This window comes from Hibiscus syriacus, unplaced genomic scaffold (genome assembly GCF_006381635.1).
Source record: "Hibiscus syriacus cultivar Baekdansim isolate YM2019G1 unplaced genomic scaffold, ASM638163v2 tig00110988_pilon, whole genome shotgun sequence".
Lineage (NCBI taxonomy): Eukaryota > Viridiplantae > Streptophyta > Magnoliopsida > Malvales > Malvaceae > Hibiscus > Hibiscus syriacus.
In genome coordinates this window covers 822086-833950 of record NW_024062942.1, presented here as the reverse complement: position 1 = coordinate 833950, position 11865 = coordinate 822086, and the positions used below count along the sequence as shown (strand labels likewise).

Below are 11865 nucleotides of genomic sequence, written 5' to 3'. Positions count from 1 at the left end.
TTCTTTGAGGTTTGGACAGCCTGCCTTAAACTGTCTCTCTGGAATCCTCTGCTTAATGTACAAGTGTGCAATCCATTGACAGAGTATATTCCTTACACACAAATATGATTAGATTTTTTAAAGCTTCTTCATGATCATAATGATTCTTGGACGTACCAATGTAGATCGGGCTACAATGAGTTGGGCTGCCGTTTAGGAGATTGATATTTTGTACAAATCTTGTACTGCTTGCTCTTATCTAAGCCATCATAATACAGTAGTTAGATTGGTTCATTTCTATATATAGAATACACAAGCCTTTTTATCCAATTAATATTTGAGTTTATCATGTTTTCCTCTAAAATGATGTCTTGAATGGTTCGTCGGCCTTTTAATGTGACACTATCAGCAAAAGTATGAATGAAATCAATTATTAGCAAATACGTTTAAAAATTTATTAAAATTACTAAATTTCATCGTAAATGTTTATAACCATAATTTTTAACATGACATCATGTGTAGGGTGAAAATGCTAACCTACATGATACAAGATCTGCGCATTGGTTTTAGCCAATAATTTATGGGAAAAATGAAAATATAAACAAAAAAACCAGTCTAAGAATCATTGACCGTTGACTAAAATATACAGGAGATAAACCAATCGTCAACGCTTGGATTCTTGTGGGGCCCTTTAAAATCAACATAACGATAATTAACTGAAATTTTCCGTGCTCTATTTTTCTAAGTCCTTCAAGAAAGTTCCAATTGAATTTTCTCATTCCTCGAAGAAAAAAACTAAATAGAAATGCAGAGAGCCTTGGTTTTTCGCTTTCAATGCACTGCCATCTTGATGCTGTTTTGTGCACCTCCTTCTCTAGCAAAATCACTTCCTCAAGGAGGTCAGTATAGTTCTATTCATTTAAGTTTCCTCTTGTTCTGTTTGGTATCTCTGCTTTCTTTGAATTCTGGTTTTCGGCCTTTTTTTTGCCATTTTTTTGGAGGAACTAACTAGATGTAAGAAAGGCTTAGCGGGTCATTTTTGCTTCGAAATGCCTACTCTTAATGGGTGTTTTTGGGGCAGACCACTTTACTTGAACTTTGCGTTGAATGCGACGTATTTTCCAACAGAGGACTACTATGACTACATTGTCGTGGGAGGAGGAACCGCAGGTTGTCCATTAGCCGCCACCTTGTCGCAAACGTTTCGGGTTCTTGTTCTCGAAAGAGGAGGCGTTCCCTATGGTAACCAAAAATTGATGAATCAAGAAGGGTTCTTGACCGCACTAACTGAGGTCGACACCTACGACTGTCCTGCTCAGACCTTTACTTCCGAGGACGTCGTCCTAAATGCCCGAGGACAGGTTCTTGGCGGCAGCAGTGCCATCAATGCCAGTTTCTATAGCCGAGCTGATCCAGAGTTTTATGCGAGTTCGGGTGTAGATTGGGATCTCAGTTTGGTTAACCAATCTTATGATTGGGTTGAGAAGGGAGCTGTGTTTAGGCCCGAGTTAAAGAACTGGCAATCAGCTGTTAGGGATGCTCTGCTTGAGGCAGGGATCGATCCTTACCATGGGTTTAGTTTGGAACATTTGGTTGGAACAAAGATCGGTGGCTCCACTTTTGATAGCTCGGGCAAGAGGCACAGGGCTGCTGATTTTCTGAATTATGCAAAACCAGCTAATATTAAAGTAGCAATTTATGCAAGTGTGGAAAGGGTATTACTGGCTTCTTCTTCAAAAGTGATGTCTCGGCTGTCGGCGATCGGGGTTGTGTTTCGCGATGAAATGGGAAGGTATCACCACGCTATGGTGAAGGAGAAAGGTGAGGTGCTAGTATGTGCTGGAGCTATTGGAAGTCCACAATTATTGCCGCTGAGTGGAATTGGTCCTAGGCCTTACTTGTCTTCTTGAGGAATTCCGGTTGTATATCACCATCCAAACGAGGGTCAATTTGTATACGATAATCTGAGGAATGGCATCTCGATTTTGCCTCCGATACCATTAGAGTACTCACTTATACAAGTTGCCGGGATAACAGAAATGGGGGCTTATTTGGAGGCAGCTTCAAATGTAGTTCCTTTTACAACCCCTTCACGCTCAGTGTTTGTCAGACCACCTTCATCCCCTCTGCTTTTAACAGTGGCTACCATCATGGAGAAGATTGTCGGGCCTATCTCAACTGGTTCATTAAGGTTGGCCTCGACCAATATCAGGGTGAACCCTATAGTACGCTTTAACTACTTTAGCAATTCTAGACATGGAGAGATGTGTGAACGGTACACGCAAGATCGGAGATATCTTGAGGAGTCGATCCATGGATGATTTTAAGTTCACCGAATGGTTTGGGGGCAGAAATTTCAGGTTTGTAGGACCTTCATTGCCTGTTGACCAATCAAACTATGAAATGATGGCTAATTTTGCCAGCGTACCGTGAGCACCATATGGCATTACCATGGTGGGTGTGTTGTGGGGAGAGTGGTTGATCAAAATTATCATGTCACTGGAATTAATGCACTCAGAGTAGTCGACGGATCAACATTTACTATATCTCCGGGAACCAACCCTCAGGCAACTGTGATGATGCTTGGGAGGTCAGTGTTGATTGTGAACTCTGGTGGTTTCCCAGTAAAAACGGAACAACTAACCTAATAAGCATTACTTTGTGCTTGCAGGTACGTTGGCATGAGAATAACCAAAGAGAGCGATTGAAATGATAACTTTTGAGATGGAAGGCTTTAAGCCCGCCTGCTGCTGGTTTTCTATTCAGATACTTATGGCTAGTTGTTTTCAGTTTCAATTTTAGTTGGTGATGGATCAAAGGTTGTAGGAGACGATTACTGGTCTTTTTCGAGATGATGAACAAACTGTACATGAAGAAATAGTTCAGCAGTATAAATTGTGCTTGCCATTAAATACAAGTCTTTTTGCATCCAGGGTGTTTTATTTGCTAGTGATACGGATGAGTTCATCCATTGCTCCACTAAGTTGGCAGGTGGCATTTGGAAAGATCAAATGGACCGACCATGCAGGCATCAACCCAAAGAAATGTAGTGCCATATACTAATTCAACAGCATAATTAATTTTAAAAAAAATGATACGTTATGAATAGAGTATAGAGATCCATAGTCATTGCTAATATGTGTTGGCTATCAAATATACAAGAGTAAAAGAAAAGGCAACCTAGGAACTCCCATGCGATCTCACGGATGAAATTGATTGTGCTGAAACAGAGGCGGTGGGGCTGTTCAGATCCCGATCTGCTTTCGGTTTTCCGCTTAATCTTTCTATTGCATCTTGACATATGTCATTGAACCAATCATCATCAGGCAGCACGCTGACAGAAAAAAAACACAAATGCTTCAATGGCAACTCGTGAGAATTTCTTATAAATACATCCAACAATTTTTCAATGGCCAACACCGATCTTCCTGTATAATCCAACGCTAAACAAAAAAGGTAGTCAACAAAAACCAAACATTTCTCCATCTGAAAACACTTATAACCCAGATCCAACTCATTAAAGCTCACTATCACTCTTTCTCTCTATAAATCAGAAGTTATAAGGCCAGTTATATCAATTACACCATCTCCCTCCTAGGAAAATTCTTGGTGCAATAGTGTTAAAGGCATAATGCAGATATTGGTGCAAACCTATTGTGATAAGAAACTTAGTACTACAATTCCCATTCTTTCTCACATCTGTGATAACTTCCCCCACAGAAAAAATGCTCTAAATTAAGCAATCCATGCATTATGGAATTGGTTGTACCAATAGTATACATCCATTTAGAATAAACAGGCATAGCTGGGGGACTAATAATAATAATAAGCATAAGTGCATACCTATATGGATCCATCCCTGTAGCAGCAAATGCAGCCATGGCTTTAGCAATTATTTCATTGACAACTCTATGAAGATTTCTTGATAGGTATCGACCTTGGGAAGCAAAGCATATGACAAATTTTATATCCAGATAAAGCTGCACATTTACAAGAACTAGGTCAATTTTAAGAATCCTATACAAATTTAGAAACAGAAAAAGAATGATACTAAGTTTGCATGCCTGTTGTAAACCTAATGGACCTAAAGCCCTCGGTCCTTCCTCAATATCATCCCAGAAGCTTTGATCTTCTGAAAGCCATATGATAACAGTTTCTGTAAGTCGCATCAATAGTAATGTGGCAAATCTTTCCCTTCCTACAAACATATCTGCTGCCAGGCTAGTCATCCTGTTTAGTTTTGCAAAAAGTTCCTGCATCATGACAAGATTTGATGAATAGGCAATGAGTGAGCAAAGCAAGGACTCTAAGCATCCATGTCTTAATAATTAACTCATAGCTTTGTTATAAAAGAGAACCAGATGAAATGATACTAAAATATTAGAAAAAAAAGGAAAAGAATGAATTACCTGAAATATTGGAGATGGAAACCATTCCACCTCATCTGCCGAACCATCCGTATTAATGTACATTTCAGCAGTAAGATGGCTATCGCCTTCTTCTGTGAAAATGAGATCTAGGGCATGCTGTTGACAAAATGTATTCTTTAGTCTCTCAACTGAACTCAGAAGGCGCCTCTTCCATTCCCGTTGCTCAGGATGACGGTTTTGCCTATCTGAAGTTCTTTTACGGTGGTCTTCCTTGTAGCTAGCCTGACTCGGGGACAGCTTCATGGCTGCACGTGGAAGAAGTTCATCTGCCAACAGTGATGCATTTGCTAGCAATGCAATTTGTTGGGCCTCAGTCTCAGCCATTCGCACAATTTTATTTCCAGTACCCCCAAAGTCTGTTTCTTCATCAATTGAACCAGGTAATGCTTTTATGAGCATGTTCACATATGAGTCAAACACCTGATACAAACCTTCCAGTGTTTTCCCTCCCAACTGCATGCTTAATAATGGTCCGACATCCTCAAAGAAGTCCTATAAGAGCAAGTGGAATATACATCGAATGAGTGGGAGTACCATTACATCAGAAAAATGAACTAAGAGAGATGCAGGATCTTCAGTACCCCAACAACTAGGTCACATGTTAATGTTATCATAAGAGAAGTCATGCATCCACAAAGGATCTAACAAATAAAAACATAAAAGTATGGCCAAAATGATAATTGACCAAAATCATGATTATTAAAGAAATATCATATCAAAGAAAATGCAGTTAAACAAAGTTATTTCAGCAATTAAACATACTGAGGTTGAGAATACTTGATTAGCATTTAGTAACTAAAACAAAAAACAGGTAAGCAGTTAGTAAAAGAACAACTTTTAAGAAAATTTACTGTACCCATCCATGACTAATCTACACCGCATAAATGGATAACAAGATAGATGAGTCAGATAAGCATGTGCAAGTGTGTGTGTGTGTGTATAAACATGACAAGGACAAGATATATTCAAAATAAATGAAATGACGAGCAAAAATTAATTAATTAAATAAACTGTTCACCTGGACCATAGAATTGAATCGATGAGCACTACTTGTTAATTTATGTTGAAATGCTGTTGTATTACTATGGGATGCACTAGTGGGCCAGCCAGATTGACGAGTATTGCCCGGGGGATATGTTAGCACCCAATCATCAGCTGCAGCCAAAGCGGCAGTGCTTTCTTCAATTCTTTTGAGATTAGCATTGAGTGCCTGCTCAACACTAGGTCTAAAGAGTTTCAAGAGTACAGGACAAAGTGCCAAGCCACGAGCTTCCAGCAATGTGCAATGACCCAAAGCTATCTGAACACATTCTGCAGCAGCCCTAAGACCACCAGCAGCTGCTGAAGAAGCCAACGCATGTCTTTTAACTAGAAGCGCAAAAGATTCTGTTTGCTTTGTAGCCCAGATTACAAGCTCCGAAGTATAAGCTGGTTCTTTACCAAAGATTCCCAAGGAATCACTGGCAGCTTGAGCAATAGCAGAGAATACCAACTGTGAGAGGGCAGCAGTATATGCTCCTCCATATGAGGTGCTTGATGGACGAAGGCTAAGCATGTTATATTGATATCTTTGGAAATGAGCATTAAGAAGCAAACTATGTGCACGTGGACTATCACCAAGCCTTTTAAGAGCTAATATTGCTGCGCGAAGTTCAGCGCCATGTGTAGAAGGTTGACAAGAAGCCTCGGCAAGCTGGTCAGCCAACTTTTGCTTGCGCTCTGTAATAGCAGTCTGCAGATATGAAAGTGCTGCAGGACTCAATGAACTTGTTTTCTTTGCTTCAGCAACAGCCTGCTCTCCTTCATCAAGGGCTGCTAGAGCTTCATCTACTCTCTTCTCAGCTAACAGAACATCAAGGTGATCAGGGAATTCTGCTGACCATTTCTCCAGATCTGAAGGTTCTTTATCTTCAATATTTAACAATCCATTAGCATTAGGGCCTTCAGAAACTTTGGGAGACAATGAATCTATATTAACTCCCTCGGCCAAAGTATGAATTAATGTTGCTTGTGTTGACAGAAGATTTCTTATAGATGAAAGCTCTCCTTCTAAATCAGATATCTCCTTAGATGTGCTACAAGGAAAAAAAAATATCTTAAGAGTTTCACACCTGTACTGGTTCTACGAACTAACCACATTACCTGTCTTTATTTAACTAATATTAAAAATGGCTGTCCCTTGTTCCCATATATAATGGGGTAAGGGGTTTATTTAACTAATATTGAAAACATATATCTAATTCAACATTAATTCTTCAAGAAAAAAAAGTTATAGAATCAACAAAATTCAAACATTGTTTCAGTATCTCTTTCAAGTAACCTCGATAAAATCACTGGCAACCTCTGCAACTATACAATGCAGGCTTTTAAACAAAACTAAAGTGCATAAATTCACGTGTCTATACGGTAAACAAATTTCAGCTAGAGAGAAAGTCATACGAATGAATGCAATCCTGAAAATATTTAACCAACAGATATCAAAACAATATACGAAACTGCGAGAAGAAAGAGTCAGAAAAAGCTTTCTTCTTGTTCTTGACATACTGAACAAAGCTAAAAAAGCTTCAAACTTGATTTAGAATTTATAACTTTTGTGGCCACAGGCTATGTAAATTCTTTTAGAAATAGATCAATTACACATTGAAATACAAATTACTGGTGCGAAAGGGCATTTTTCTTCTTAACAAGATGAACTGAAGTGGATCTCAATTGACATGCAATAAGCAAAAATCAAATGAAATTGGGTGAACTATGCAAGTGCTGCAACAAACTCCTTAAAGGGTATGACCGAAGGTAAAAGATTGAGGTAAGGACAAGTAAAATGCGAGGCGTTACCGTATAAATGCGGAATAATTAGCATAAACGCTTTTACGCATTTCTTCAGCAGATGCTCTCTTCAAATCCAACAGATAGGAACATAATTGCCTTATCTCCTGGTAATGTAATCATATTATTTTTTTCCTATCATCAAAGTTTGAAACAAAATCTTATTAACTAAAAAAAGAAAACAAAAATAATAACAAACCTTGTCGTTGAGGGAACACTTGGACTGAACATAAGCATCGGCGTCAAACTTATCGGATTTGAAAACGGTGAGGCCTTCCTCGATCTTCGTGCCGTTTTCTTTCGCAGCAGTCGATGGTCGAGTGGACCGTCCTGTTTTCGCATTAGCCATTTCCGTTTGCCTGCAGTTGAAATCAGATCGAAGCTGAAGCTCAGTGCAAATATTGTTGGGAAATGTTTGGAAAAAAAAGTGGGGGGAGGTGGATTTAAAGGGCAGTTTGGGGAATTTTAGAGGATTCCAGCCATTGGAACACAACACAGTTTGTGACTTAGGCGGAAAGGCAGGCAGGTGGGAGTGGTGGGTACAAAGAAAAAAAAAAACGAAATAATATTTTACTAAACTACTCTTGTAGTCACTCAACCTTTACTTTATTTTTTTTTGTAATCAGAAAACTTTAAAACTTTCAGATTTTATCACCTATCTTCGAATTTTATTTTTCGAGTCATTCAATTGTTAATTGTATAATGAAAGTACTGAAGCTTTCATATACTTTTATTTATGGAATTAATCTAATATTTATATTTCTTCTCTATATCTTATATTCTTTTTATCGTTTTAAATTTCTGTCATATATTATTTATGACGTAATTGATATTAAAATTTTATTCTTTATTCCATTTTTATTTTTTCTTAATTTGTTTTTTTAAATCAACATAATTTAAATTAAAACTTTGATTTTATTTTGATTCGATCTACAGTCTCTTGTATTTAATCAGCATGGAATTAAAATATATTAATTTTCTTCTCGTTCTGATCTCTCATCGTTCAAATTTAAAAATAATATTTTAGTGAAATTGATTTCAAGTCATATTGTTTATTTTCTTGAAAGAATATTTCTCTAAACACATCAACCCGATAAAATCCTGATATTTTTTTGTTTTATTTTTCATCAGTTTTAAATATATTTTGAACAAATTCAAATCCATCGGATGATTGAAATTCAAATAACTAAAAAAGAAGAATTTTAAAAATTAGTGATATAATTGTAAATTTTAAGATATAGCCATGAAAGTTCAACGCGTATAGTTTTACACGTCAGAATACCCATTAACCGTGTGTTTACAATTATTCAATCTCGTATATCCCGATAGCGTCAACTCGAGAAAATTAATTTGTTTAAACATTTAATTCGGTCATCGATTTAATGGAATCATTATTAATTAAATTAATTATTTTTTATTTAATCATTAATCGAATTGATTTTTTTAAATATTAATTGAATCGAATAAAATTCAGTTACTTCAATCAGTTAATCAAATTTTTTAATTAAATTAATTTGATTATAATTGATATATTTTTTATTTTGAATTAAAGTTTAATTAATTATGGATAATTTAATGAATTTAGTGTGGTTAAAAAATAATTGTATCTTAATTCTTAATAGGTTTAAGCTTAAAATATAAATTTAATATATATAATGTATTTAATATTTAATAATTTTAGTTAGTTCGATTAATATCTGATTTCGAACTGAATTAACCGTTAACAGAATATTAGAAAAAATTAATCATTCATTGACCAAACTAATTCTGTGGCTAACTGAATTAATGAAACTAATTTAATTCGGTCGATTAATTTGGTTAATGAACAATAAACAACCCTAGCAAAAACGACGACGTTTTGGAAAATCGGCAGCGAGACAACAAACAATAACTTGGCAAGAAAAACGAGAGAAAGAAAATCAAAATCCCAACCAACGTTCATCCCTCCTCCTGACTCAGATCCCTTAGCAAATAACAAATTTCTTTGTTTCAAGAAAACAAAGAAATGTCAAATTCGCACAGCGATACGATACCTCTCCATCCGTCGTCCCAATCGGACATCGACGAGATCGAGAATCTAATCGATGCCAGCGTCCAGTCCGGCCCAGCCACAGTTCTCCCGGCCCGACCTCCAAGCCCACCTCGGGCCTCCATTCCGGTCTCCTCCTCCCCCTTCATCCAATCCAAAATCCCCCCTCCGCCTCCCCAGTCATCATCGTCCAATCATACGGTGCCCTCTGTTCCTGCCGCTCCTCCTCCTCCTTCGGTAGGTAACTCTAGCAACATCGCCGTCTCCGGGTTCGGTCCTGCGCCCAACACCCTTACGGAGCCCGTTTGGGACACCGTGAAAAGAGATCTGTCGAGGATCGTTAGTAACTTGAAGCTGGTGGTGTTTCCGAATCCCTACAGAGAAGATCCTGGAAAGGCGTTGAGAGATTGGGATCTATGGGGTCCTTTCTTCTTCATTGTCTTTTTGGGACTCACGCTTTCTTGGTCAGCCTCTGTTAAGAAGGTTTTGTTCTCACATTGGATTTCGATTTATACCTTCCTTAACTTTGTGCATTTGATAACTTGTGATTGATCGATTTGATGAACATCTAATTAATTTTGACCGTTAGTCTTTAAAATCTGATCAAACTTGTTCTGGATCATGCAACCTAGAAACCTTCTAATTTTTGCCATTTGCTTTTTACTTTTATATTAGTCCTTAGGAATTATAAGTAAATGATGGTACAAAAAGTGAACAATTCTCTAAAATGTAACAGTGGTCTAGAATAATTGTTTTACCTTGGAGGATGCAGATCTATGCGTGTGTTGTATGTTTCTTCTGTAACTGTAAAGATTTTCACCGTAATTTCTTTTACCCTTATCTTTGATGTTATCTATCTAAATTTTATCTCCATTACTTGATAGTTCGACATAGAACACAGTGATACAATATGATCTTTGTAGTGGACAGCTCATCATGGGAGAAAATTTGGTTTATAGTTTCTGTTGTATTTGATAGTTTTGCAAGGTTTATCACTTGTGTAAGTGCTAAACATTGTGTGACACCTTTGTATGCCTGTTTGAATGGTTATTCAACTCTAGCCTTAACTCAAGTTGTGATTCTTAAGATTATATAATCTCTGCATCTTTCTGGTGGGTTGTATTTGTTATTCTCATCTGCTCCTATTATTTTCTGTAATGTCCGTTCCTGGCTTTCGGTGACCTTAGAATGCCGTTCTCCTTTAACCATTATCTCTCCTTCAAAGTGACAGATTTATCATGAGATTCGACATTATTCCATCATGAGTTAGGAGCTAGACGATTAGGCTACTTAGTACCTTTGGACTTTTGTAATGCTTTAACCATAAATGAAGTTCTCATTCCATTTGGAGATGGAAAGATCCTGCACATTCATTGATAAAAATTGAGGCCAATCCGTCAAAGGTTGGAGATAGCTTGAGGCGCTACATTGTCTATTTGCATGAAATACCTTCCAATATCTTTTGAGTTATGGTGATATTGCTTTGCATTTTGAAGAGATATCATCTGATCATCTCATTGTATTTTTTTATTACCGGTGATCTTGCCTATCCTTGTATCATTTTTTATTTGTCCTCCTGGAATCTTGCCTTTTCTTTTACTTTTTAGTTTTTAATATGACAATGATATTCTTGCTCGTTATTTCTGTTCTGCATATTTTCACTGTATAAGAGGCATCTCTTATGCTTGTATATAACGTTATTATAAAATTTATCATGGATTTTTTAGTTAGTGCTAACTTTTTCTCCTCTTGAAAATGTTTCAGTCTGAGGTATTTGCTGTTGCATTTGCGCTGCTTGCAGCTGGTGCTGTAATCTTGACATTGAATGTACTACTACTGGTAATGACCTCTCTCCTCTTGTGAGCAAAATTTGACAGTGCCAGCATTTTAAATTTAATTAACTGTTATACCTGGAATGAGAATTCCCTTTTTACATATAATCCCATACCATTACTTTGAAATTTTGGTATAAAATGCTACGCATGGATGATAAATGAGTGACTTGGGCTGAGGTTTATTTCCTTTACATTGTTTCAGGGTGGGCATATTATCTTTTTCCAGAGTTTGAGTCTTCTTGGTTATTGTCTATTCCCTCTGGATATAGGAGCCCTAATCTGTATGTTGAAGGACAATGTGATAGTGAAAATGATTGTGGTCAGTGTAACATTGGCTTGGAGCTCATGGGCAGCCTATCCTTTCATGAGTTCAGCTGTCAATCCAAGGAGAAAAGCGCTTGCACTGTATCCCGTTTTTCTTATGTATGTATCTGTCGGTTTTCTCATCATCGCCATTAATTGAAGTTCTTTACCTTTAAGGGTTCCGAAAGATTTACCAAAACTTTATGGAGCAACATAGTAATGTGGATGTGGTTACTGTATTCTTTTGACCTGACACAATATCTTGAAAGGCACATTCACCAAATATGCATCAAATCCTTTTGTGTTCTACTACTACTTTCTCCATTTCTTTTGGTAGTGATGATTATGGCTAAGGATGCAACGGAGTGCATATTAGGTATTCAGCTTGATTTTCTTCTCCATATTCTTTATTCTCTTTTATTTTCTTATTTTTGTTTTAGATTTTTTTCTTCACCTCTGCCCT

At 37.0% G+C, this 11865-nt stretch overlaps 4 protein-coding genes across 4 annotated transcripts; 3 read left to right on the top strand and 1 right to left on the bottom strand.

The window, feature by feature from the left end:
* The first annotated feature begins 1014 nt into the window (after positions 1-1014).
* LOC120148998 ((R)-mandelonitrile lyase-like) lies at positions 1015-1917 on the top strand. The gene has a single exon (XM_039161935.1). The coding sequence runs from the start codon at positions 1029-1031 to the stop codon at positions 1887-1889; it is 861 nt and encodes a 286-aa protein (XP_039017866.1). The 5' UTR covers positions 1015-1028; the 3' UTR covers positions 1890-1917.
* A 300-nt stretch (positions 1918-2217) lies between these two features.
* Positions 2218-2751, top strand: LOC120148999 ((R)-mandelonitrile lyase-like). The gene is made up of 3 exons (XM_039161936.1): positions 2218-2340; positions 2403-2569; positions 2651-2751. The coding sequence occupies exons 1-3, from the start codon at positions 2236-2238 to the stop codon at positions 2685-2687; spliced, it is 309 nt and encodes a 102-aa protein (XP_039017867.1). The 5' UTR covers positions 2218-2235; the 3' UTR covers positions 2688-2751.
* A 326-nt stretch (positions 2752-3077) lies between these two features.
* Positions 3078-7769, bottom strand: LOC120148996 (exocyst complex component EXO84B-like). The gene is made up of 7 exons (XM_039161934.1): positions 7435-7769; positions 7245-7342; positions 5428-6484; positions 4389-4901; positions 4044-4232; positions 3823-3959; positions 3078-3313 (listed from the first exon to the last, which is right to left on the bottom strand). Exons 1-7 carry the CDS (start codon positions 7582-7584, stop codon positions 3160-3162), a joined length of 2298 nt encoding a protein of 765 aa, XP_039017865.1. The 5' UTR covers positions 7585-7769; the 3' UTR covers positions 3078-3159.
* Positions 7770-9161: 1392 nt separating this feature from the next.
* LOC120149106 (protein YIPF6 homolog) lies at positions 9162-11687 on the top strand. Its single transcript, XM_039161999.1, has 3 exons — positions 9162-9747; positions 11029-11103; positions 11302-11687. The coding sequence occupies exons 1-3, from the start codon at positions 9241-9243 to the stop codon at positions 11560-11562; spliced, it is 843 nt and encodes a 280-aa protein (XP_039017930.1). The 5' UTR covers positions 9162-9240; the 3' UTR covers positions 11563-11687.
* The last annotated feature ends 178 nt before the right edge of the window (positions 11688-11865 follow it).

What these genes read in the sequence shown, in the direction of transcription:
- LOC120148998 (XM_039161935.1), top strand. Translation starts at nt 1,029, where the DNA reads ATGCCTACTCTTAATGGGTGTTTTTGGGGCAGACCACTTTACTTGAAC.
- LOC120148999 (XM_039161936.1), top strand. Translation starts at nt 2,236, where the DNA reads ATGGAGAGATGTGTGAACGGTACACGCAAGATCGGAGATATCTTGAGG. An exon ending in TTGGGGGCAGAAATTTCAGG is followed by an intron (nt 2,341 to 2,402) that starts TTTGTAGGACCT and finishes TAATTTTGCCAG; the next exon opens with CGTACCGTGAGCACCATATG. An exon ending in ACTGTGATGATGCTTGGGAG is followed by an intron (nt 2,570 to 2,650) that starts GTCAGTGTTGAT and finishes TTGTGCTTGCAG; the next exon opens with GTACGTTGGCATGAGAATAA.
- LOC120148996 (XM_039161934.1), bottom strand. Translation starts at nt 7,584, where the DNA reads ATGGCTAATGCGAAAACAGGACGGTCCACTCGACCATCGACTGCTGCG. An exon ending in GATTCAATTCTATGGTCCAG is followed by an intron (nt 4,902 to 5,427) that starts GTGAACAGTTTA and finishes TTGCTCTTATAG; the next exon opens with GACTTCTTTGAGGATGTCGG. An exon ending in ACAGGGATGGATCCATATAG is followed by an intron (nt 3,314 to 3,822) that starts GTATGCACTTAT and finishes TTTTTCTGTCAG; the next exon opens with CGTGCTGCCTGATGATGATT.
- LOC120149106 (XM_039161999.1), top strand. Translation starts at nt 9,241, where the DNA reads ATGTCAAATTCGCACAGCGATACGATACCTCTCCATCCGTCGTCCCAA. An exon ending in GGTCAGCCTCTGTTAAGAAG is followed by an intron (nt 9,748 to 11,028) that starts GTTTTGTTCTCA and finishes AAAATGTTTCAG; the next exon opens with TCTGAGGTATTTGCTGTTGC. An exon ending in CATTGAATGTACTACTACTG is followed by an intron (nt 11,104 to 11,301) that starts GTAATGACCTCT and finishes ACATTGTTTCAG; the next exon opens with GGTGGGCATATTATCTTTTT.